Source organism: Schistosoma haematobium, chromosome ZW (assembly GCF_000699445.3).
Source record: "Schistosoma haematobium chromosome ZW, whole genome shotgun sequence".
NCBI lineage: Eukaryota > Metazoa > Platyhelminthes > Trematoda > Strigeidida > Schistosomatidae > Schistosoma > Schistosoma haematobium.
The window spans coordinates 19,236,559-19,263,735 of record NC_067195.1 but is presented as its reverse complement, the minus strand read 5'-3'; the positions used below and the strand labels follow the sequence as shown (position 1 = coordinate 19,263,735).

Sequence of the window (27,177 nt, the reverse complement as noted above, 5' to 3'; positions counted from 1 at the left end):
ACAACTACTTAATCAACTCGCTCCCACAGACAATCCATGTCTCCTCTTAGGTTTCATGTTTCAACTATTAACCAACTTCTATATCATGGGTCGCTGCTCGTTAGTTAAGGAAACTAATTTACTCCAACCACTTCTAGTTAGCTACAATCTTATATACGCTTGTTATTTCATGTAATGAATGTAGTTTATAGTTGCCGAAATCACGTCTGCATAAAAATTATAGCTCAGATTAGCTTGTGCCATCACGTGTATTTTTTTAATTGGTTATTTTAAACTAAGTATTTATTGTTGGGCTTTCAAACAACCAATCAAATCATAGATAAGTCGAATGAACAAATCACAAGCGTTATGACCTCCTTGAGGTTATTGAAAAACAATCTGAATTCACTAAGACATGTACTGAAACAAGGATAAATATAAATGGTAGTTTAAAAAAGTTATGCGTCTGCTTTTTTTTCTCAAGTCTAGGAAAAACGCAAAAATAGATAAATAGTCGTAAAACAAATAAAGAGAATTATGGCTATAATAAATTCATTATACTTATATTGTACTGGGTGGAAAGCAACACAACAAACATATCAGTATTGTAGAAATCCTTTACATCATCATAAAAAGCTTTTCAATCCAAGACAATGTGGGTCGAATTCAATTCATTTACTATCAAGACTTATTTCTAAAAGTAATAATGGAAGTATTTATGGTTGTAATATGCGTAACAATAATCATACTGATAATATTAGTAATTCCAAAAATTCAAAAACAATAAATTCAAGTTATCCAACAAGTATCATGAACTGTGAACAAGACTCATTACGGGACATTAAGTTCTGTTCTAATTATTCTGAAAATACAAAGTTTGGATTAATGAAAATTATACGTACTTGTAATCTAATGGGTTTTCTATTAAATGATAAACAAATTTGTTCAAGGCATTTTGAATTGATCAAATTATTTATGGAACAGTTACAAACAGTAATAAAACATTTAGAAAAAGATATTGATAATAAGTTAAAAAACTTAGTAAATTTTAGTATAGATATATTTTCGGAGAAAATTGTCAGTAAAGGATCAAAATATTTGAGGACTATAATTAATTGTTCCGAATGTGGTGAGAAATCTTTCATAGATTCGCCATTAATAAAACAATTCAATAATGCATCATTCAGCATTGAACACTGTAATCATTACCATGATTCAACAAAATTAGAGCAATCAAAATTGCAGAACTGCACACTGAATGATAATAAAATTAAAAGTCATTCTAATTGTAAAATAAACAGATTTTTGAGCCATCTTTTGTCGCATACAAAGATAGATTGTCATCAACTGGCAAATGTAACATATTCAGATTCTTCCTTTCAAGTTTATCCAACTAAGTGTGTACTTGAATCCATATCATCATTGTCTTCTGACTCATGTTCATTACCTCTATTCTGTTCCACTAACTACTTGTCCTCCTCTTCCTCTTCATCATCATCATCATCGTCATTATTGTCACCTTTATCTTCACCACTTACATATTCAACTTGTACATCAGTCTCCAACAATTCAGTTCAATCACTAGAAGAAGAAACTGCAGAAAACTTAAATTTTAAACAAATCGCAGCTTATCATTGTCAAACTTTAAACGATTTAAATAAACATGTAGGACTTGAAAATAAACAGATTAATGATAAGCTGTTTGTGTATCATCCAGTTAATTTTAATGACGAGGAATACAAGAAACAAAATAGTTCATCGAAAAAATCTGTAAGTTTTATGACAGTGTTCAATTCATTTATCTCTTTATTTTAAAAAAATGGAACTATTTAATTACAATTAATCGTAAAGATTTGACCTAAAAATGAATGTGATTAATTATCAGTCATGTAATAGCAGGCTTCAATTTAAATTTATATTGACCATTTTGGGCGATATCATAATAAGTGTATCTGAGATAATACTCGTCTTTTAGTCGAACTAGGAGTTGTGTGACAATAATATCAGAGATAATAACTCATAATACAGTTCATGGATTTCTATGTATGTGATGGTTAGATCAACTTAGTTAAATCTCATAATTCCTGTTTATGAATGAGCAAATCTTAGACTGTTCGCCTTTCATCCAGAAATTTGACTATTATGATTTCACAATAATTATCATTTCAAAACATCTTGTTGAACAGACCTTCAAGTGTTTACGTACTCTATGAAGAACCTAGGCTAATATGACGAACGAATTACACAAAATTGAGTTTACTAAATTTGTAATTCTTTTTCTACTACTGACCTGATCGGTTGGTGCTTGACCTAGGCAGAAAGAAATCGTTAATTGCAAGCATTACGCTTTTATAGATACTATATAACAAATAGTGTTTTTAAGTTCCTTCACGAAACTTAGATGTTTTGAATAGCTCTCTTAGTTTTTGATGGTTTCCAATGGTCTAAAAAAACATAATCTACAATTTACACTGATTTGTCGTTCCCTGGATGTCATCGTGCCTATAAAGTATCTTAAAGGTTTCAGGTTCGATTGGGCACAAATATGAAACCCCAAAATTGAACAAAGCAGCTGACCAATGATTCCTAGTTCTCAATGATCAACTGTGATGAAACTCCTATTCAAAGTACGTAAGACGTTTAGTTAATTTTACGTGTTCAAAAGTGACAATTTGAAACTGTTCTATATTTCATAATCCTTATTTACCTTGATTTGACTAATAACTGTTCAACTCTCATAAACACTTCATAATTCTGAAAACAACTATAGAATAATTTCAGCTGGTCAATTGTCCATAAGTTGATATCATTTTGTAGTGAGTGCCACGTTAAAACTTTGGCAAAATCCTTCCTCTTTTACATATGTTAGTTTTGATCAGAGTGAGTTCAATAAATGAGGTTTAAAACTATTAATATGCTAGCGATCTTTATTTCTTTGCACATTGAACTGCTTCCAATCGATTTATGTTTGGGTTTGTATTAAAATTGAATTGAATAATTAGTTGCAATATATTTGAGTGTGTTCGAGTAATCGCTCATCAAACATTCCACCACTATACTTCCATCAGCAAAAGTTGCTGCCTTAATACACATTTTCACATAATGATGATATTTATGCTTTGAGTGATATGAACTAATAGACGTTTTTTGTTACCTTATATTTTCAGAAGTATAAATTTTTTATACTATACGACAGACTGTTATTTGTATTAGGGATGTTTTGATTATAGTCTTTTGTTTATGGTTATGTAGTGACGTAATTTGACTAATGCTTTACAACAAGTGCTTTTAAAGTAAGCAACACTAGTATTCATCGTATTATTGATGCCGACCCACCACATACATATTAGCTTTATAAAAATGATATCAATAGAACATTTTATATCCTTCGATAATCCGCTTAAAAGTAACTGGATTGATTTATTTACCTTTGTTTTAAAAAAATAATTTTTCTCAAGTAATGATATAAGAGAATAAAAAGTCTGTATAGCTAGACAAAAAACTTCACTTCTATTGTAACTCTATCGATTACAGTAAAGTGATATGATAATAGCAATAATTATGCCGTAAGATCTTTCGATGTGAATAAATTATCACCAACCAAAAACTATTGTACAATAGGTCTTAGTTCTGGAGGTCAAACAATTCCATACCCGTGACTATATTGAGAACGACCTAGAATATCTAGGTCGTTTCTGAGGAGAGCAATATCTTCAAGTCATTGATTTGAAACCCAGTGATGTACAGTCCTCACCTTCTGTTTTCCGCAAGTTATAATCTCATTTTTGAAGTTCGGAAAATTCATTGTGAAGTTGGTTAAATGTTATCAAACACATCTGGAAACTTAAATACTATAAGTCTGGTCTTGTATGAGGTCTGTTGTCAAATAGACTAAGGAGTTTTGAGATAGAACAAAGTAATTATTCAGTGATCCATACTTATCAATGATTTTTCCGATCTTAATCGGAAGTCCGAAAATCATTTCCGAAATCATATAAATAGCCAAAAATCGACTCAAGTATTCACAATCACAGTAGTTACACATAACTTCCCTTCAATCTTAGGCACTAATTGTCCTTAGTATAATAGTTCGTAGTGATAGAAGACGAAACTGATTATGAAGCTATTTGTTATTTCTGTTGGCAATTCATTACATTTTGCTAACTCATTATTGTCTAGTTTTACATAGTCGTCTCTTAAAAATTCCTAAAAATTTACAAGCGGTTCAAAAACAAGATTAATCTTAGTTCAAGATTTTCTCTAGCGTTATGGTTCCCTGTCTCCTTATCCATCTACCTCACTATGATATTCTTATTATTCATGTCACTCAATGTGAAACTGATTTTCATCACTTTTACATATCAGTCAAACAACTGTTAAAAGTGTCTTTGCAGTTAGAGAGTCTATTAACATCGATTAGGACTTGTTCAAGACCGAGGAAGCGACTTAAACTAAGTCTCAAAATGTCAAAAATTCAGTTTTCCATTCATTTGGATATTACATATGAACTATCATTGTATCGTTATAAACAAACCACCCAATGTTTATCTATTCGAAATTATCAAGTCAAACCATGGTGATGACATTTACTTGATTAGAACTATTGTGAATTCTCACGAATTTTCTACTGTCCGGTGAAAATGTATGGACGATAGTATAACATACAAAGCTGTAAGATTTTAAGTCGAACTGTAAATGAAGGATCAAAACATCTTAGTTTGGATTCTGGAAACTATCATCAGGGGCTTATGTGCATAAAGTTAAAAGCAAAAATGAAATACCGCACAACACATTAGTATTTGATGGTTATAGATTTGAGGTGATTAGTTTTGTCCATAGAATACACCCTAATCATTCATCGACTGTGTTCACCTATCACGTATACATATTATTATTTACAAACTCTTGTTGTTTCTTTTTCATGATTATTATTGTTAAAATTATCATCTTCCTCTTCTGACTCGTATAAGTCCCTTGATAGAATACTGACGCTGAACATTTAAGCATTGTACATCATATTGTACTGATTGTTCAACTTGTTTAAAATCGTAAAATAATAATTTTATTCATTGTTGGCTGACCATGAAAGCTTTCTCTTTTGTTTACCTTCAATGTTGATTCTTCAAACTATCCAGGACTCTTATGATACATTCAACGGATTTCAGAGTTGGAAGTGCCAACATCTATCTATCTATCTATCTATCTGTCTAACATGTTTCACGTAGTTGATTTTTAGCCTTTTCTAAGGTTTGGTTAATATTTAATACCATAACTACTATATTTTATTATTCGATACATCATACGCTTCTTCTATACCTGAGTGTTTTTTTTAAACAATAATAATGGTTGAAGCTAGACAGATTAATAAAAACCGAATCATCGTTGTTATTTTAATCTTCATAACTAAGCATATGTCTTTCTGGTTGTAAAATGTTCGGTGATAACAGAGCGAGTAAAATTTTAGCTGTTCATAGATCGATTAATCTATCAGTACTAGAAAGATGATCAGAGTTAAAATGCAAAAGATTTTACATGTAACACAACTGTGAATTACACTTAATTTTATTATCCCCTAAACTGATAATGATGATGGAGATCGATTGCTAATTACACCAGTGTATTTAGTCGCTTAGAATGTGAATTGTTTGTTTTTCACAGTCAAGTTTACATGATTGAACACTTTTTAAAAATAACTTTTATTTGCATAATTTTGACTATTATTAACTTCTTAATTTGGAGTTTTCGACGTTGTATAAAAACACATGTGCGAAAATTTTTCTTAGTCTATACTACTTGTTTACAACATGTGTTTACTTAGCTATTTTGTAGATGGATTTTCATAGTTTGTTATTCAGCTTATGAAAACCACCTAAATCACCGAATCTTTTCGCAAACACCTCAATAAATAAAGTTACTGAATTCACTAATAACTTGATCTGAAGTTGATAGTGACCGCTGAAATCGGCCAAGACCAAATCGATAAAATAACTCATGGATGACTAGATTTGATCATCCCACTACCACAACCTAACGTAAGTAAAATGAAATCTTGGGCGTTTAAATGCCAATTAATTGGCCTTAAATTATCTTACCAAAAATCCTAGAACCCATCCATTCAATTTCATTTTGGGATCATGTAATTTATTACTGTCATCGTTATCAACAGCGCTTCAGTTATTGTGTTAAGAGCATATATATATATATATATATATATATATATATATATATATATATATATATATATAAACTTTTCACCGTGCTTCATATAGTTTGTTATGACTTAGAATAATTTCAAAACTAATCGTATTGTTCATTAGTTCGCAGCAAAATCAGTTACTATACTTTAAAGACTGTCTATAATTTTAAACAAACGTAACCATTAAAAATGATACTGTTATATTTATAACAGTAGCATGGATATATACTGACAATCATTATAATTAGCACAATGATCGATTAAAATTCATTCTACCTTAGTTCATAAATCTATATTTGTCTTTCTCTTTTTAATAAAAAGTTATGATCATCGTCAATTTAATCTGTTGATAGTTGAAAAATTATCTTAAAACTATTTCAACTCTAATGAAATTGGTGAAAATAATTGTGAATAAGATTATTTCTTGTTTCTAACTCCAATATTTTTGATCTTACTGTATACGACTGTAAAATAAAGTAACATTTCTAACTTTAAACAATCATGGAAAATGTAATTTCAACTAACAATATTGAACTATTTTATAACATAATAGAGTGTTTTAAAAATTTCTTATTTGTTTGACGATTGTTAATGAATGGTATTCCGCAAGATGTATGAATAAAATGGTTTCAAGTCCATGAGAATCTTTAGATTATCTCTGGGTATAAAAGGTTCCAGGAAATCATATCTTAAAATGTTAACCAACAGATAGCTTAGTTCATTATTAATTTGAGTAATATTCGTTTTATTCGGTAAGGTATAATTACATATAAGGTCAAAACAATAGTTATTTCAACAATTGAGATCATGAGTCATTTGAAGCTAGACCACCATGGGAAACCTGGAAGCACTAGACGGCAGTTTCGTCCTGGTATGGGACTCCTCAGCAGTGCGCATCCACGATCCCGCGTGCGTGACATGAGCCCAAGGCCTTCGGTTTAGCGTGCGAACGCTTAACATCTAGACCACTTAGCTGGCATCCAACTGTACTAATCTCTGATAGCATGGGTCAATTGATGTTAGACATTAGTACAGTTGGATGCCAGCTAAGTGGTCTAGAGGTTAAGCGTTCGCACGCGATTGATGTTAGACGTCAGTACAGTTGGATGCCAGCTAAGTGGTCTAGAGGTTAAACGTTTGCACGCGAAACCGAAGGCCTTGGGCTCACGTCACGCACGCGGGATCGTGGATGTGCACTACTGAAGAGTCCCATACTAGAACGAAGTGGCCGTTCAGTGGTTCCAGGTTTTCAAAATCGATCTAGCTTACGTCGACTCATGAATTCAACTACTGAAATCACTACGATCTCCACAAACCCTATTCTGACCAAAAAAGAAGAGTGTTAAATATTTTCAACTTCCGCCTTCTGAAGATCGTACATTATTTTAATGCTCGGGGGCTGTTAAAACAGGTTTTTGATTGTTCTCAATAAATGAACATTGAAAAATTACATTATGATTTCACGTTACAGAATTTAAGGAGGAGCCAGCTAGCAAATCAATGTAATAAGCATCCTATGTTCAATCGCAACAATAACTACAAAATCAGTGAAAGACGATAACCTTATTGTCTTATTTATGTAAAATCTTATAAGTTGTCTAAATTATGTAAATACTAAAGTTTTACTATTATCTGTTGCTTTCTACAAAAACTCATAAATGGTAAAATGGATTCTGTTTGACAGATAAAAAATGTGAATAACAGTATTTTTTTGTACTAATGTACGGAGCTATTATATACACACTTATTGACTGGATAGGAATCTTTTACTGTGTACCTCATAAAGAGAACGATTTATTTGTTGTGTAATTCACACTCAGTCATAATCGTTCTAAATGGAGAAAGTATTTCAATCATGTGCTGAAGTACAGTAATTTTGTAAACTTATGCAGTAGTATTACAATTACTTTACATAGGCTACAGATAACATCTGAGAAATAATTTCACTCTAAAAGAATGAAACTCGATTCAATTCGCGTTATAAATATGTTTTAACTGCATATAACTCAATACAAATACTTACATGTGGGGTTTAAAAGAAAGAAGAGAGAACTGTTTTAAGTTGGTGCAAACGTCTACGTGGTTTCGAATAAAATTCTATAATTAAAGTAGTGTATGTGAAAATGTGTTAAATTTGGCCACTTTTCGCATCACAATCTAGTGTCTGAAGGAAAAGGACATAGTTGTTACTCGAAACTGCTGACCAACTACTCCCAATGACTACAACTAAGAAACTTAGGTTACTTAATGAGTGCGATATATTGTAATTAATAATTGAGTACTTAAAAGCTCTGAAATCAGAAGTTCAGTAGACAATATACTGGCATGTGAAGCTTAAGGTACAGTATTTGAGTCCTGAGATGGATACAAACATTAAGATGTAGGCAGATCTAGCTGCTATGTCCTAAATAAGTCGAAGTGATTAAGGTAAACGGGAGGATAATCCGCTTTTGAATGATAATTAATGTATTCGTAACACAAAAACCGTCTACAAATCCGAGTACCGTTTAAATTTTCAAGAGTTTTCGAAATTTCGTGATGTTGATTAACCTTTTAAAACAATACCTGCTCCTCACATTTTTCTTTTGTTAATTTGAAGTCTAATTAAAACTCTTAAAATACGTCTTGTCATCATCTCGGGAAAGTTGTTACGAAACATTATGTAGTCTTCAATTCATTATTCTAATCAAAATCAGCACCGGTAAATTGAACATATGCTTCATTTTTGTTTGTGTGGCTACTCATGTGTAACCGTTTAAAAGACCCAATTAAGGATCATGCACCCTATCTTGATGATAATTATATTTTCATTAGTGACTAACTTCTAGTACCAGAATTTTCATGAAACGATGTGATCATTGATGTTCAACTGTGTAGACGAGGTAAGACAGTTATCACCACCAATGAAAACGAGTGGAAATCAGACTATGTTCTCAATGGACTGATGACGAAATTGTAAACCATTAGATTCCGTCTCAGTAGATTAAGTGTATGGTACTCACTGTGTGACCTCGAAAATCTGTATTCGACTTATTTACATGTAAATACCAAAACAGCAACCATTTGTAGTTTCGTGATTACTTGGTTTTACATGTAATGAAGACCCTTTTAATATGAAATTAATATACTTGTAACTTATCTCGCTGAAACTATCATTATTACCCCTAGTGGAGGAGCATAGGCCGCCCACCAGTTCTGGTTAGCATTTTGTTTAGTAAAGTTGTTTTCTATGGGATTTGGTTACTGACCCTTTGCCCAACCCTCCTTTTTTATGCGAGCTTGGGACCAGCAGTAACCCTAGAAGGACTACAGGTGGAGTTATGTTACTATTGTATTGGGCATTTGAAAAACATTTCAGCTAGTCATTGGTAATATATATAGGGAAAATTATTATCTATTCTCACAAGAGAGAATAAGAAGAGATGAATGAATGAAAGACGAAACTTCCCAGTTTTACTATGTTTTTCAACTGGCATAACATTGTTGAATCGTACAACATGAGAATGAAAAGAAAAGAATGAGATAGAAAATTGGTTATTTAAGCTGAAGGATTATGCGGCAAACAAGCAAATGCACACATATAGGGAAAGACAAAGGAGAGAAAGCTTATCATCTCTCTGTCTTCCCGTTTCTCTAAAACAGAACAGTCTGCTTTTTTCCACGTTATATTTATTTGTTGCTTGTTTTAGTTTTTCATTTTAAGTCATTTTTTCTGAAAATCCTGTGGTGGTGATAGTTGACTCATTATGTCTAGACATGACCAGCTGTCGTTGTCTGTCACGAAATATGAATAAAAAACCTGAGCATAGTAACACACAGACAGTGTCATTCTTTCTCACTTAATAGTCTCTACGTATTTCAATCAATCACTCAGTCATTCACTAATCCAACTATCATTATATATATATATATATGCTCATAAATTATTTATTGCTAATATCATACCGATATTATCATCAAAAAGGGTATGAATTTCCATTTTGTAGGTATTCTTGACTAATTTTCGTTTATTCTTGTTAGAATGTGTACATCCTGAGTGAATATAGCCATCTTGTCACAGGCTTTATAAAATAGTAAGATTGTGGCTGAAAGCATAATCCAGGACTCACATTTCATTCTATTCGGAGCTGATCAATTGGTTATTCTTGCATCTCGGTAGCGTTCGTTTCAAACGAGAAAGCTTTATCTACTGAGCTACTGAGTTCAGATATGCACTAACTTCATCCCTTATTTCTTGGTTACTGTCAGCATTACAATTTTCATAATTAATGATTTTCCATTAATTCAAATAATACTAATCACGCACATAAATACAAGTGAAATTCATAGGTAAGTAGATTTAGTCGAAGTTTACTCGCAACATTGTTGTCCTCATCAGTCGTGTCGTATACATCTCTTTTGGTTATTTTTTCTGAACAAATGCTGAATATGGGAGAATGAGTTTAGTTTAAAGACTTTATTTCAAACCCTTTTTTATAAATTTGTGTTTCGATTCGTTGTATTAAGCTTGGCTAGACTAAACATGTCCATAAAAGACAGTTACTGATAATTTCAGTCATTTATTTATTAACATTTTTGATGACTGTTTTTGATGTTACACTTTTCATCCTGTTCAAAATTCAGTATTTATACTTTTATTGGTTCCTGTTGCTGTTTTTCTCATCGGAATCTAGTACCGATTACTTCAATCAAGTAAGCATCTTACACCAGACTATTGAAATTTGATCTTTACCACTAGTGCTTAGGTAAATAATATTACGAGTTAAATGTTTTATACTGAAAAATTATAATAGCAGCTTTCTTGTTAGAAAACGATTATCAACAGAGTCAGTCAATTTTAAATCTAGAATGACTCCACTTTTGTATTTGATGAAGATTAGAAGTTGAAAACCACTTAACTCCCTGGCTAAGTGAACGAAAGTTAACTTTTATTGACAAATAGATCTTATAGTCCTAGATTTAGGCCATTCCATTGTAAAAATCCTTCACTTTAGAGGATTTCTGAACTATACTAAGTTGTGCAAACAGTAACTGGTCACTGATTTTTGATATCTCAATTTCCGAATCATTTTGCGACTCCATCCATACAAATAAATCCGATTCACTGGCTTGTACTTAAATGATTATTTGACTGATATCAACACTCATTTTTTTAAAACTTCAGTACTTACACTACTTATAAGTAGATAAAACAAAACGCTAAAATTTACATGACGGGTTGGTAGCCATGAGGCTCTGAACAACCGTCACATCTTGACATGAGACTCCTCAGCATACTGCATCCCTAGCTCGAATAGGGATTGAACCCGAGACCTTAAGATTTGTTGAAGAGATCCAAAGTTTCAGACCACTGAGTCGTCAACCAATGGTTTAATTTCAACCTATTATTAGTGTTCTTCCACCATCTTATGTCATTGGTTAGTGACTGCCTGACATTCAGCTCTGTTGAACTCCATTGACAAAGTACACTAGTAAAACATATTTTGATCTTCATTGAACTTATAAGTACTCTTGAAATTTTCATGTATATCGTTACATCGAACACTGAAATTATGTTAATTATGTTTCAACATTCAATCATCAAACATAGTATGTACTGCGATCTTCAATCATGTTGCAGATAACATCGGTTTGAGTTACTTATGTATGATAAAATGTTGGCAATAATTCAGTACCATTGGGTACTAGCTCTGTGGTCTAGAAGTTAAGTGACCATTCTCGTGACAGAGTGTTCTCGGTGGATGGACACTGCTATGAAGGTCCACACTAGGTCTTCTAGGACTTTTTAGTTCTGGATTGTTGTTTAATATAGAACAGTACGTGATGTAATCAGTGAACATCCCATTTTCATTTAGAAAAAAGCTATTCCGATGTGGAACATAGTATCCTTAAAAAATGTAAATAAATGAAAGTATGACCTAATTCACTTAGAAGGCTTTGCATTTTCACAAGTCTTTATCTTCGCACTGTCGATATTAATGACTGAAACTGATCAGTTTTCGTTGAAGTATAAAAATTTTAAAAAGAATTTCCCCAATACTGTCATTTAGCCACGAGTTTTTATTAGAGTTTTCAGGTGGCTAGCAGTAAAACCATCATCGAGAAAATGCAACACTTGTTTTGAATGATTGTTTTTTCTTACGAAATCATGTGTGCCAGTTTTTAAACTATAATAAAGTTACTTATTATATTACCACATAACATTTCCAACAGTTGATACTGTCTAATTTAATTTTCGAAATGTGTTGCGTAAATATATCACATAATTCTGATAAACTTCGTCTTCTTATTGCATTATCGAAATTTATCAAAGCAACTAATTGTTTTCATCTATTGTTAATGAATAAGGACATACATTAATAACATTTGAGTAAATTCAAAACATCTTGATCTTAAGAAAAGAGATAAATAAAGGACTGATAAGCTCTGGGTTTGAATCCCACGAGGTGGGGTCGTGGATGCTCACTGCTAAAGTGTCCTACAGTAGGACGAAACGGCCATCCAGTGCTTCCAGGTTTTCCGTGGTGGTCTAGCATTAATTAACTCATGATCTCAACTATTGAAATTACTACAATCTCCACAAAACCCCTTCTGATACTAAAGCTTCATATATTGATTAAAATAAACAATTCAAATAAATAAACATTCCTATAAATGATGTAGATTAATTGAATGGATTAATACCAAATTAATCACAAAAGTGTTGTTTGTTTTTAAACATCAAACAGTTGGAATAATCATCACTATTTGAATTGAGTTTAAATTTAATATAAATATTTCAGTGACAACAGTGAACATCTTTGATTTAATTGTAGAATAAATCAGATTAATGAATTTTCTCTAAAAATTAAGATATTAATGATAAACTTGGATTATGTAAAGTGAAACATTAATTCCAATTATTAATGCATATAAATAGTAACCATTGTAATTTTTTATTCCTTTCTCTTAAGTCAATGTGAAATGACCAACATGATTTCATTTATTCAGGTTGATGAACGAATAATCTTTTGTTTCAAAATACCATTTAATATGTAAATATTACTGAGGAAATTACATTGAAAATAGTTCAATACGGTTTCCAATTCAAGCATTGCTCTATTAAGAATTATGCAGATCGAATACATGAAACAGATCCCTGTTAACTAGTGTCTTTGTCAGGATCGAAAACAGTTCTAAGTGAATTTCATCCACTATTGTTTTTGATATTGTTAACCGAAATCCACATGATCAACAAAAAGTCATTTCGGTTTATCCTGCAATGTACATTCGTTTCATTAAAAATAAAATTGAAATAAAACTAAAAGACCTATTAGAAAAGTTATTTCGCATCTTAGCCAGAATGATCCATTCTACAGCAATTTGGATGACTCTCCCCGTCTCCCACATTGTATGAGCATTCCATGTACCTAAATTAATTGTTGCTCTGGTTGTCAGAAGGGGCATTAGCCTCGTGACTTCCGAAGGAACTCAACTTTCACCGTGTGACATCATAACTCTTCTAAATGGAAACCTTCTAACTCCAAGGGCAGAGTTTAAATTGTTTGAATTATTTTTCCTGGTTAGCGTGTTTTTAGCGAGTTATTTTTCCACGAGATGGGGTCGCTAACCCCATGTCCAACCCTCCTTCTTTATCCGGACTTTGGACAGGCAGTAGCCCCAGACGGGCTCCAGGCGGAGTTAAGAATGATCCATTAAGGATTGTAATTTCTAACATTACAAACAGCATAAACGTGTGGGTGAACAATTGTAGGTTTCATATTAAAAAGTATCTTTAATCTTTTATATGAAGGAGGACTAAACAGTTATTTTGTGTAAACTACTCTCAATTATTTTACCCTTAAGAGGAAAATATCTGTATTCATTAAGCCAAAACTGATTCCTAGATGAATATCGCGAGCTTAGTATTGACTTGCTAATACTATTAACGTTTAAAAGAGAATAAAAAAATTGATACCAGCTAATAACACGTTTATTACATGATATATATATATATATATATATATATATATATATATATATATATATATATATAATTTTTCTGCGAATCTCTACTTCCCTGTATATTCATGCTGACAGTTAAAGAGAAAAAAACAATAAGTGTCTGAATTGAATTTCTCTATAATGGATAGTTAGAGAAGTAGATAGGTAGATGGTAAGACAGGTAGTTAGGATTGTAGTCGTCTGTAGACAGCTGCTGATTTATTTGCTTTCTGAGCAAAATTAACTGTTGGTATATTTCATCTGTTTATATGTACATATACCTAATTTGTATGTATTCATTTAGTATATCAGTTCAGAATGGAATCTGAAGGCACAAAAAAGATGTGTGTGTGTGCGTACGTGTGATTAGCAATTATTTAGGACATTTAGAAAAAATAAACCAGACGACCATGACGACGCTTTAAATTATCTGTCATATTGTTCAGACAAGACTAGACTAGACTTGACTAGACATACACACGTGCATAATGGGCAAATATTAAAGTATGAGGAACTGAAAAAATACACTTATACGTACACAAATTCAAAGTTATAGTAGAATAATACACGCCTTAAATGAATTCAGACTAAATATCACTATAAAATTTATTTAGTAGTAGTTATTCTGACAATCATTTTTTCTGATGTAGCAGTCTAGTTATTATTGTTGTGATCACACTTTGCTATACTGAAATGAGTTTTTTGGAGCTGGGAAAAATGAATTACTCCTGAAATTCATAAATTATGCCCCATCACACAAATTTTATTTTAGATTAGTGAAATGATCTAAAAATCATATATATTCATCAGTTTTTTTAAACTAGAATTTCTCTCTTTGAATTCTTGAAGAACACATCATACTGAAGACGATATGAGTGCTAACTTCTTGTTCATGGACATGAGAAATTCGGAATTCTGAAATGATCGAACTATACTGTATGGAACACATGTTCTCTTAGGTCTTACATTACTAGGTAGGTTGGTTGGAGGACTGTCAAACTAAAACAGTAACTTAAGGACTGAATGTGAAGTCATACTTCCAAATTTAAAGGGTTGTGACAGCAGTGAAGTGTTTCCGCCAGACAACCAGCACCTGCAGCGATTCTGCCTTCTCACAACGGAAAGGGATAGAAAAGGTCAACCCTGAAAATGATACACGCTCCCGGGTTACTAAGACCACCAACAACCGAGATTTCTTTTCATGCCCCTCAAGAAGAATTATCCTTCCACGGTGTGAGCACCTGAGGAGTAAGAAATGACCTTGCACTTCTAACGGCATCCGGGACCATCGCATTTACGATCACATCCCTCCTCTGGCCTCCTAAAAATTTTCCCCTCTCCACGACTAACCCTGCTCGTATATCTTTATCATCACACCTCACCATTGCTAATTATTCTAGTTCACAAAATGTTATTCCTTGACCCCTGGAGCCACACTCTAAACTACATGTTACAGCTTCTGATGTTCGAACCTTGTATCAGATAGAACATCAGACTTCTTTAGCTAGGACTCTAGAATCTTGCGTCTTGCGTCTCCCAAACACACATACAGTACAGTCATTCATTCGACCTCACCTTGTCGATATAAAGAACTGGCACGATTTACCCTCAGGTGGATCTTATGGTGTTAGGGTTTAGAGAACAGATAATGGCGATCATCTGTTGTAACTATGCTTAGATAACCATCCATTTCTGACAAGTACCAACTTTAAACATAAAGAGAAACATCATCTGACGTAACGACCTCCATAATCAATTCATCGATAGACTCAAATAGACCACATTAGCATTATTCATCGTTGAAAGAGCTCAATAGAAGACTGTCGCTCATTGTGAGGCAGATTTTTCAATTCGGTTCATTTTCTAGTCTCATGGGACGTAGAAACGTCACAGCAAGAAAACACCTTGGTGAAAAATTCAGGAATATATTTCAGTGATATCTGCAAATAACTTGAACTAAAAGGTTAAGAAAAATTCGGCAAATTTCGGCGGCGTCTACTGAGTCAATAAATGCTCGGAAAATATCTAGCTCCGAACACGATCGGGAGCGGAGACAGCTTAAAAATGGGCTTATGAAAAGCCTACGTAGTGGTCGTGAACAGTGGTAGATAGTAGAAGCAAAGGAGATGGAAGAGATAGCCACAATAGGTAACAGTAGATAGTCAACTGTTCAGACTTTTTAAGGAAACTTGCATTAAAAATCCGTCTGTTAGTTAGACTATCTTGGAAAAAGACAAAACCGTTGTTCACTCTCAATCCAGGGGATTGGACCGATGGACAGAACATTTTAGGGAACAGTTCAACTGGCTTTCAACCACATTCCACTTAGCCACCATCTCCAAGTAACCTCAACGATAAATTAAAGCAAGTCCTTCAACTCTTGTTGAAGTTGCAAAGGCTATAGGGAATCTAAAGCGAAGGAGGGCGGTAAGGCCTTGTAGACTAGTCCCTGAAATTTTCAAGGATACTGGTCCAGTTTTAGCAGTTAGATTAGATCCTAGATAAAATCTGGAAACTGGACGTAATCCCAGGTGACTTGTGTCAACCATTGATCGTCTCATTCTATAAGAAAGAACAAAAGTCATAAATATTCACCCATCATTAGGTTACGGGACATAGATATACTTTTTAAGGTCTGACTATGGTTACATTCCTTGGCCTTAAGACAACGCTCGACTCCGTAGATTGACAGGCTTTGTGGGAGTGTCACTTGTTCAAAATAGCATCAAAAATTCTCATTAACCTTGCACAGGCCCACTAATCGAACACCAGTGGTTGAGGCAAAACTTATGGTGAATTGTCATAAGAACTGGTTACTTCAAATGGTGTTCTTCAGTGTTGTCCGCATTCTCTATTTTCACCTGATTTTGGAGATAACACTCATCGTTTGACCTTTCAGTGGTTGATCTTCTACCAGGAGATCCACTTGTTGACTTCAGATAAGCAAATGATATAGTTTTGCTTAGTGAAAACACTGACAAAATGCAATCTTCTGACTACTAAACAACAATGCAAGTATGTTTGGGATACGTTTCTCGCCCTCCAAATGCAAAATGTTGCCTCAGAATCGGCCTGCGTCAGTGCCTGGATTAATGATACGGTATGGGATAGTTGGCCGTACCAACTCCCTTACTCATCTTCGGAGTCTCATCAGTCCTGACGGGTTGGTATTTGACTAAATATCGGCACCGAGTCAGAAGGCTTGGTCGGCTTCTGCCAAATTGCGTCACTTGTGGCTCAGGACAGATATCGTCTGCCAATCAAAGGACCAGTTTACTGCTCATCAGTTCACTCTGTTCTACTTTATGGATGTGAAACATGAGGATTTAGAGTAGAGGATATTTGCAGGTTAATGGTATTCAATTATAGTTGTCTACGAAGAATTTTTTGTGTATTTTGAGACCAAAGAGTAAGGAGTGTCTAGATCAGGAATATAGTGCTAGGTGAAGGTGGGAAATCGGATGAAGAGGCAGTAGATTTTCATCAACCAACATGGTTGCGACATGTGTTGCGTATGTCCAACCATTTTCTAGCTTGATGGGCGATTTCTGATATATGAGTAGGATGGGAGAACGTTAGAGGAGTCCAAACCAAAACATAGCATCATTCGATGAAGTCACTGGCAATTGGACTCAATCATGTTAATGAGTAGAGGTTACCTGGTTTGGGTCCGCGTAATTATGATTACTGATGTTTAGAGACTTAGAATGAAATGGCTCAAAATCATTTTCAATGGCTGACGTGCATTCATTCTTTGTTTCCCTCCAAATTTGAAGAGTCTAAATTCCTCATAACTCTTTTTTATCTCACTAATTCGTATTTTCTTTCCGAATTGTATCTTTGATGCTTAGTTTTTACTATTACTATTTTTACTGTTACCACCTACACTATTCTTGAATTTGGCCGGACAGCTTCATTTTTGTGTGCTTATGGAGTATGACAGTTTGAACCAATATACTTACGTACAAGTTTTACGTTGTGACTAATCGACCGCTTTACTCAGCAAATGTACTTCCTGTAAGTACTTACTGATGGTTTTTTCAATTAAATTGACCATATTGTTATCCATACTCAACATTCTAGTTTGATAATCATCATTCTAGATTGATATATACACTATGATCTTGCACTCGGTTGTTGATTACTTTGAAACAATCATTACGTGACGGTTTCACTAATCAAATCTTTTTTCGTAGTTGATATCCACATTTGAATTGTAATGACAAATTAAATCATTTATTCTTTGAATTTCCAATGCATTAAAATCTATAACTGAATAGGAACTTGTATTAAACCCATAAAGTCTAACGTAAATAGTAATTCAATGAAATTTGTTGTAATGTCCAGTAGTAAATGCTTTTCCTGAAGGATCACTGTAAGATGGTTTCAATATCGTTTAAGACTTCCAAAGCGTGAGGATCCCCTTCACTGAGATTGTAACACTCAGAATCCCCAGTGAATACGATTCTTTTTATATAATTTTTTATAAGTTTACAAAATTTACAACATATACCGTGATCTTCATTCAATATTATTAATGGACAACTACTTCACTCTCAACTTGTTTGACCCCATAAGTTATAGTTAAATCAAGTCATTAGTGAATAAATAACTGTCATTAATTTACATTATTTTATGGATACCTGTAACAATTTATAGATTTTATCTCGTGTTTGATCATGAGTATCTACTTCTGAGCAGTTTTAAACTTTAAAAAATTCGTTTATTTTTCCTTTCTTTGTTTAAGTTATAATCCAGGCAAAGAATGAAGAACAAATCACCATGTAATTTTATGAGATTTTAAGTATAAATCAGTGCATTGTAATGTTTCAGAGACATCTGATATTTTAGGTGAAATTAAAATTAGAACACTAATTGAAATTAGCGGTTAAATATAGAGGGATAAATTTATGAATCAATCACTTAAAACCTACTTAAAACATAGCTTTTTAGTAAAACTATGGTAAATTACCGAATTTAACCGACTATCGACGTTACTATAAATCTTTTATACTGCTAACTAACCAACGAGTACTTAGGTGTAATTCATCAATATATTATAATGAATCAACTAATTTACTACGTAAATAATTATATACTGAACTTCAAATGACACAATTAATAACTAAAAATAGTATGGATACGCAATGCTGAGGAGTCCCATACTAGAATGAAACGGCCATCCAGTGCTTCCAGATTTTCCACGGTGGTCTAGCTTTAATTGACTCATGAATTCAACTATTAAAAATAATATACTTGTAATATCTCAATGAATAGAAAAACTAAATTTTCTGACGTTTCGTGACTCATTGTAAGCCATTTCTTCAGAGAACAAAAGAGGATTCTCTGAAGAAATGGCTTACAATGAGTCACGAAACGTCAGAAAATTTAGTTTTTCTATTCATTGAGATATTACAAGTATATTATTTTTATTTGTAACAATCTACCCAGTGTTCAGATTATTTGAAATTATCAAGTCAAACCTTGATAGTGATACCCACAACACAACTGTTTCATCCAGTAAAGCTATTTGAATAATAAATCTGTGACGTACAAATTGAAAGTAGAATGATTTATAAACATTAGATTGCTGCTTTAGAGAGCAAAACCTAAATTTTTATAATGCGTTTGTCAGTATTCATTGATTTTTCAATCTTTGAGTCAACGCAAGTTCAGTACAGAAGCGTGATTGGCCACTGAGTAGTGATCGATTTCATGTTTGCTTAGTTCATTAGCGTTGATCAAGTTGCAGTATGGTTACTAATCCGAGTGGTTCAACATTGCATGTGACACGTTATTATGTTAGGTGGTAACAGGTGACTGATCGTAACATCTTAAAATGTGAGACTGGGTGGCCTAAATTAGAATTTCATTAGAAGCATCAGGTCCCTCTAGATTGCAGTTACGTTTTGATGATTAATATCAAGTAGCCCGAAAACTAGGTTTAAAATTTCCCTCCAAACACCTAAACAAAAACTTATACGATTACGATAAGTTGTGGTAAATGAAACTCGATCCGAGTTCCTAGCCGCTTACCAATAATACCTGACTAACTTTACAGGGTGACCTGAACTTTAGAGAAAAGTGGCGAAGCACGAAAAGAATGTCTTATTCAAAAGTTAACTTCTGTACAGAAAAATGAGAGTATTCATAGGGTAACATACGATACTGGGCTTCTGAAAATTTATGGAACCGTGCTAAATACAGCAATGGAATAGATATATAACCAATCAAAACCGTGACACGTGATCCTACATTTTCTAGGATTTCTGCGAAGATTCCATTCACCACCCATTGGATCAAACGTTTACTGACATTTATGGGCCCCTAGGGACTTCAAAGAGGCATATTTTTGGAACTCCTTCAACAAGCTACAATGTAGTCTTTTTTCCCAATCAATTATTAGTATCATAAATAATGTTTCCACAATTATACTTAATTTCCATGTTGTTAGTATGAACAAGTTGTCAAGGAATTAGTAAAGTAGTATCGAGGAATAACCAACTGTACACCACATATCAATTTTATGTATAAAACCAGATACCAGCAATGAGTCATTTTTCTAGTAAACATAATTTACCTGAGATTTAAACATGGACTAAGAAAATATGACTTATTCTTTTTTAGTTTACTGAACCAACATAATAATTATTAGAAAGGATAAAATTCTGACATCTCTTTATATCCATACTGTGTCATTTCCATATCTTAACGACATAATGAAGATTTCGTTTGCGTAAATTATTGTAACTATTGTAACTATTAGTATTATATCAACTCATAAGTATGCTGTACTGCAATATCTCCAACTAGAATCAAAAGTTGTCTAGTGTTTCTAAGTTTTCAAAAAATAACTTTCAGCTGATATCATTTCACAATAAAATCCATTTTCAAAATGTGAATTAATCTCTGACAAACATTTATTTAGAGTAAAAGAAAAACAACGATCAGACGTTTTTCTTACCAACGAATACCAAATGGAATGCTTATCACTGATAAAAATCATAATGTCTTGAATAATGATAAAGGTAAGAGTAAACTGTCTAAACAAAATCAGATCGGTTTTTAAATAGTTTTTTTTGTTACTATGTGTCTATAGTATGATGCTTTTTCTAAAAAGAAGCTGATCTCTATTTTGAATTGAAGTAAAGTCAAACTGACATATACAGAACAGTAAAATAAAAAAAGCATACAATTCCAGTGAATCGAAAAAAACATAATGCGTATTTAGTGGCATTGAGGTATACGTAGTCGTTACAACGACCTATGGGTCTTACTTCAATCCCATTTGTTACGTAAGCAAATAATAATCTGTCAAAAATGGAGTAAGAAGAACCGTTCAATTTATCTTTTAGGAGTGATTTTTATCCTCAACTTAATAAAAATACAATATTGACTTAATATTAGGAATATATGGATTACTAAGCTTTCAATGAATTTCAAAATTTCTTAACCGCGAGTTGCAAAGACAACCAGGTTTAACAACAACCAATAATTTTGAGTGTTTACATTTTCCTGTTGCTGTTAAAACACAGCAATTAATCAATCTTTATTAGAATATATGAATCTTAAACGCATTCCCACGATATCACATTTTAATAACAAATTTTACATAATGTTAGATAGTCACATACAGTAGAACATCAACAATAAGATTCATTCAGTAGACGAGTCTCAAATAGAACGAAATGAATTTCATGGATTTTATTGCTAGCTGCAATCTACTTAACCCAGAAAAAGTCAATATAATATTCACGAAGATCTAAGATAATTTTGTGATTTATATATTTCAAATTACCAATGGATTAATCAGTTAATTAATTCCATTCAATATCAAGTTCAGATTATATAATAAGAATGATTGAAAATGAGGATATAGTGAATCATAAAAGTATACACCTATATGCTTGACATAAAAAGTACTACAATGACATAGAGAGACAGTTAAGGTAGATAGATGCCAGTGTTCATTTATATTCATGTTTAGATGAAAAGTAGTAGAAAATTGCGATCAGTTTAATTTTATGATTGTGAATGTTTTCCGTCTTGATTTTTAGCAAACAGTTGTGTTTTATTATTCTTTTCATGACATTAATTCTACATATATATATACAGCTGATTAACGTTTTTTTCTAGATGTCTAGACAAATAAATAATGAAATGAAGTTATTCTTTTCAAGATAAAGGGAACTTTTGATTAAAACACCGTTTCTATCTTGTTCAGACTCACTGACATATAGATAGACAGATTTTAATGAAGAGAGAGAGAGAGAGAGAGTGAGAATAATCACTGAGTTTAGATCGAGTGAAGTCTCTGATTTCAGACAAATTGTCATATTATGCCTATCAGTATGTAAACATTTTTATTTTTTATCCTTTAGTATGTTTATTTTTTTTGGATACTGAGAAAAAGAGAAAAAAATAGAATTCACAAGTGAAAATCACTTGACGTATTCAAGTTTTAATTGAGATGTTTCGTCTCATTTGCAGGTTGTACTCGCCAAGGATCGATAATCGTTAGTGTATTATTCGAAACTGGACAACTGGTTCATTTTAGTATAGAATTTTTCATCAGTGCATGTTCACAACCTCAACCTAGATCGAACACCGCACCATTAAGTCTTTCCACGCACCTTTAATAGTTAGCTCTTTTTCCGAAGGCTGAAGTCTACCTGTATGTTGATGATGTTTTATTCCCTTTGAGCTAGATGTTTCGAGGATAATGATTCCATGATCCTTTTTGAGTGGAACACCATAACAGTTTATTTTTATGTATTTTGTAGTATGGAACATTACCCGAATAATCTATTAAATCAGGAAATTTTCCTTTTGACTATTTATGTGTTTAAAAGAATAAAATCTGATGCTAATCATAGGACGAGTGTAAACAATCGACAATCAAACTCAAGATTGACAGAACAAGGTGTTAGTCATTTGTAGAAAATTTTGAATAGCTCACTTTTATTTGACGTTTGTGCTAATAATGTTGTTTAGAAAAATAGTGAAAACTTTATGAATACTCCACTCAGCTTAGAAAATCAGAATCCACCAAAATCAGTATGTTCCTGTATGTAAATTGAATGATCCAATGAGAAAGGCGGTTTATCAGAATCATCTGATATTTATTAGCTTAATTCATTTCCAGCAAAAATCTTACCACAAATTATTTTGTTAAAATGTGTATGTATGAAAAAAAGAAGACTAAACCAAACAGATGAAGACATAAAAACCACAGATATAAGCAAATAAAAACTTACTAGCTAACCAATTGTCTATATATATGGACTAGACTTGAGATACAATATTTTTTGACAATGAAGTTGTGACCTGGTTATTAAAATACTTGAATTCAACCCACTAGTTTCTAAGTTTGAAGCCCACTTTGGTTACGTATATTTGGGAAGTCGGATAGTGTTATTAGTCTTTACATAAACGTGTAGCTCAAAGCCAGATAAATGGACTTATTAGCCGGCTTTAATCAACTAAAAAGTTGACTAGTAATTGTACAAGCCCTGAAAATTGCAGTTGACTTGAAAATCATGACGAAGTTGATGAGGTGAAGTCCCTGCTTTACTAGAATAAATTCATAGATTTCATATGTATACTCAATGAACAAATAACATTAAGACAACCTAAGGTCAAAGTAAAACTGAGGAAATGTGATGAAATAGACTGGTTAATTTCACACGGTTAAATTGAAATATCTTCTAGGCATCAGATTCATCCTGTATATGGTAGATTGATGAAGATGGACCGTTCTGATACCAGAAACAGACTAGTTGTTAACTTTTTGTAGCATATTCATTGGTTTATTAACTTCAGAGGATACCTATTCCCTGCCAGTATTTCGTTTAGCAGTTTCACCTCTCTTTTCTTGGTTTCACTTGCTCAGATACGATCAGTTATGCTGAATTGGGGTTTTATCAAACCTCGTTTGTATTGAACTGAACAGTTATTAATTAACTTGCGTGTCTAATCCACTTATCGTCGAAGCTGAATGTTAAGTGCAGTAAACTTTGATAAGTCTTTTATCATATCTAAATTTAATTAACTTTACAAATAAATATTGTAGATAGTCCCTGTTTCAATCGATATGAGACGTAGTTAAATCTTTACATAAATTTCACACGACTGCTGTGCCTTTTTCAGCAAGGAAACTTAGTAAACCCTGCATTGGATAATTCGATTGGATTTTCTGAAAGTGTTTATGCATTGCCGCGGGCCTAAATACCCGGGTTAAGATATGTTTTGGGTGCTGAACTGGTCAGGAAACCCCTAGAGACGACTGTTAGGATTTACTACTGTGTTCAAGAGAGAAGATGGAAACCACTCTTTGTGATAAGTATACGTTCATGGACATCTGAAAGATTCAATCTAAATGGACTTTTGTATTCCACAGAATAAACACTGGTATAAATGCTACTTCGATAGAGTAAGATGATCTCCAATACAACAGATAGTATTTGCTACTGAGGTTGAACGGTGTAGATACAAGCTAGTCCTTGGGACAAATATAAATTGTACTCAATTTCCATATAAAGATAGACAACGTGTAGCACTAAATCACAGTTATGTAACTACACATTATATTTATACGTAAAATACTGGGTAAGAGACACATGCACTATCAGGAAAGTATAAATAAAGTCCTTCTTAGAGGATCTTTCCTGAAACACACACTATGTACACACCTTAAAGATACAAATCAAATCGCCTCATGAATCTCAAATAGGATACATAAGCATATATGCTCCACCCAGTGTTCGTCCATCACGAGATAAACGTGGTTTCACGAAGACAGTGGTTGACTTGACTGATCTCCATCGACCACTCATGGTGGTTCATAAGGCGAGGCCCCTCGATCAACAGAACACCAGGAGGAGGTCTGAGTTTAATTTTACACTGAATCACTCACAGACACAGGGTTGTAATTGAAGCATTCGTTTCAAAGTTTGTTACGTTTTGATAAGTTCACTTAAAGGTTTATTAAAACTTCGGGTAGCTCAGATAAAAAAATTATATGAATATAAATATGTTTATACTTTAACATGATATGTTCTATCTGGTGGATAGAAGTTTGAAAACTTATACACGGTATTTATGATTCAGTTTTCCCATTTTTATAAACTTATTATGTAAACCGTGAAATAGATATACAAATGGTAGGATGATGAATGGAACAAGAATTCAGGATAAAATTTCTATCCATCCTATTGAGAAACGTTTATAAATTATACTGAAAACTAACATGGAGACTTCCTGAAGCTTCCTGTAACTTCAACCTGATATACTTTTGCTTACAATTTTATACTACTTATAAGTAGGTCGACAGAAAAGCAAGTGACTAATGTATCTTACGACGAATAGTTTCTCTTTTATGTTAAATTTGTTTTCTACTTTAATTTATTTAGGTGGGAGAGCAGAATATTCACCTATGTTTATTTAATAGCAAATCTCACATGAGAAACTCTCCAGTCCATGGTTATTCACAGCAATATTCAAAAAGAAACAAACAGAGTGAGATTGAAAGTTGTAAAATCAATCTGAATGAAATTTATCCTCATGCAGTTTCACGGCGACCAAGTGTACGTGATATTTTAAGTCAACGAAAAAACATTCATGCACATTGTGAAAAGAACCAACAACAAGATAAGCAACAAATCCATTTGTTTGATCAGTCTTCTAAAAATTGCACTGACGATAACATATTTAAAAGTATAAAAACTAGCTTCTGTATATCAAATGGCCATATCGATTGTCATCATTCTAATTTATGTCTAAGTCGTTCAGATTATTTATTTTCTGAAAATAATTTAAATATGGGTGTTGTAGCACCGCCAAATTTGAATCCATTTGCATCATAGAGTTTTCAATTTATGAAATGATATACTTATATTTCGGTTTCTAATGAATGTATTAGTTGTTCTGTAATGTTCATTTAGATGTAATCCTTATTCTTCTTAGTTTCACAGTTGAAAGTAATAATTTTATTATTCAACATCAATGGCATACAGTGATGACTTCTACTTAAGCATAACCATTCTTAACTGTTTTCATAGTCGTATTATGAATTGGTCACAATCATCAAGTGATTTTACCATGACAACACTGAATATTGAGCATTGACGCAGCATCTGGCATACTGTTTCTTTTTCGTTGAATTTAATTGATTACTCTGATGTAAACAATTAGAAGAAAATAGGGATTTGATCTTCATGGAATGTTTAATCAACAATCTACGGTTAAGTGCTTGATTCGAATCTACTTTTATTCATTGTACTTTTTATACTAACGAAGAAAAATAACGTCGTAAAAGTACAAAAAAAAGAAGAGAAGCTAAGGTTGCTATCTCTGTACTTTCTATTTATGTTGTTATAATGGCAATAGTTATTTGCTTGGTAATGGTTTAACAAAAATCCCTTTGTAAATTATTGTACCATCATTCAGAGACATAATTACTAATAAAATCACATTCACACATAAATACATAAGGACATTAACACATACATCTATGCACATATAACTAAACTTATTTTTTTGATGACTACTGAAATTTAATCTTGTTAACTTTACTAAAATATAAACACAGTTATCAGTGAATTAGTTTCAGGTTTGCTTATTTATTTTCTTTTTGGTCTTAGAGAACATGGTTGAAAGCAAATAAAATATTTGTGTAAGAGGTTACAGTAGTATGTTTATGAGATACAGTTCTAATTCTTTGGTAGTTGGTATGGTTTGCAACATGATTGAATTTAGGAAGGAGAATCTTAATAGATAAGTTTATACTAATCATGTTAGTTGGTTGGATATTGTTGGAAGAGAGTTCTAAACCTTGGTTTCGTGCTATTTGGTATTTGTCAGAAAGGCTCACTTGCATTTGTGAGAAAACTTGTGCTCCCATTAAGGTTAAAAACTAGATCCCATAGTTTCCGAGTCTTAGATAGGTACACACTATGATTCCCTATATGTAATGAATTAGAATCTTGTAAGTTATGTATATAATCGTGTGAGTTTTAAAG

At 32.6% G+C, this 27,177-nt stretch overlaps 1 protein-coding gene across 1 annotated transcript; it reads left to right on the top strand.

Moving 5' to 3' along the window:
- Nucleotides 1-251: 251 nt before the first annotated feature.
- Nucleotides 252-27,177, top strand: MS3_00002950 (uncharacterized protein). Its single transcript, XM_051210615.1, has 2 exons — nucleotides 252-1,749; nucleotides 25,570-27,177. The coding sequence occupies exons 1-2, from the start codon at nucleotides 517-519 to the stop codon at nucleotides 26,020-26,022; spliced, it is 1,686 nt and encodes a 561-aa protein (XP_051070623.1). The 5' UTR covers nucleotides 252-516; the 3' UTR covers nucleotides 26,023-27,177.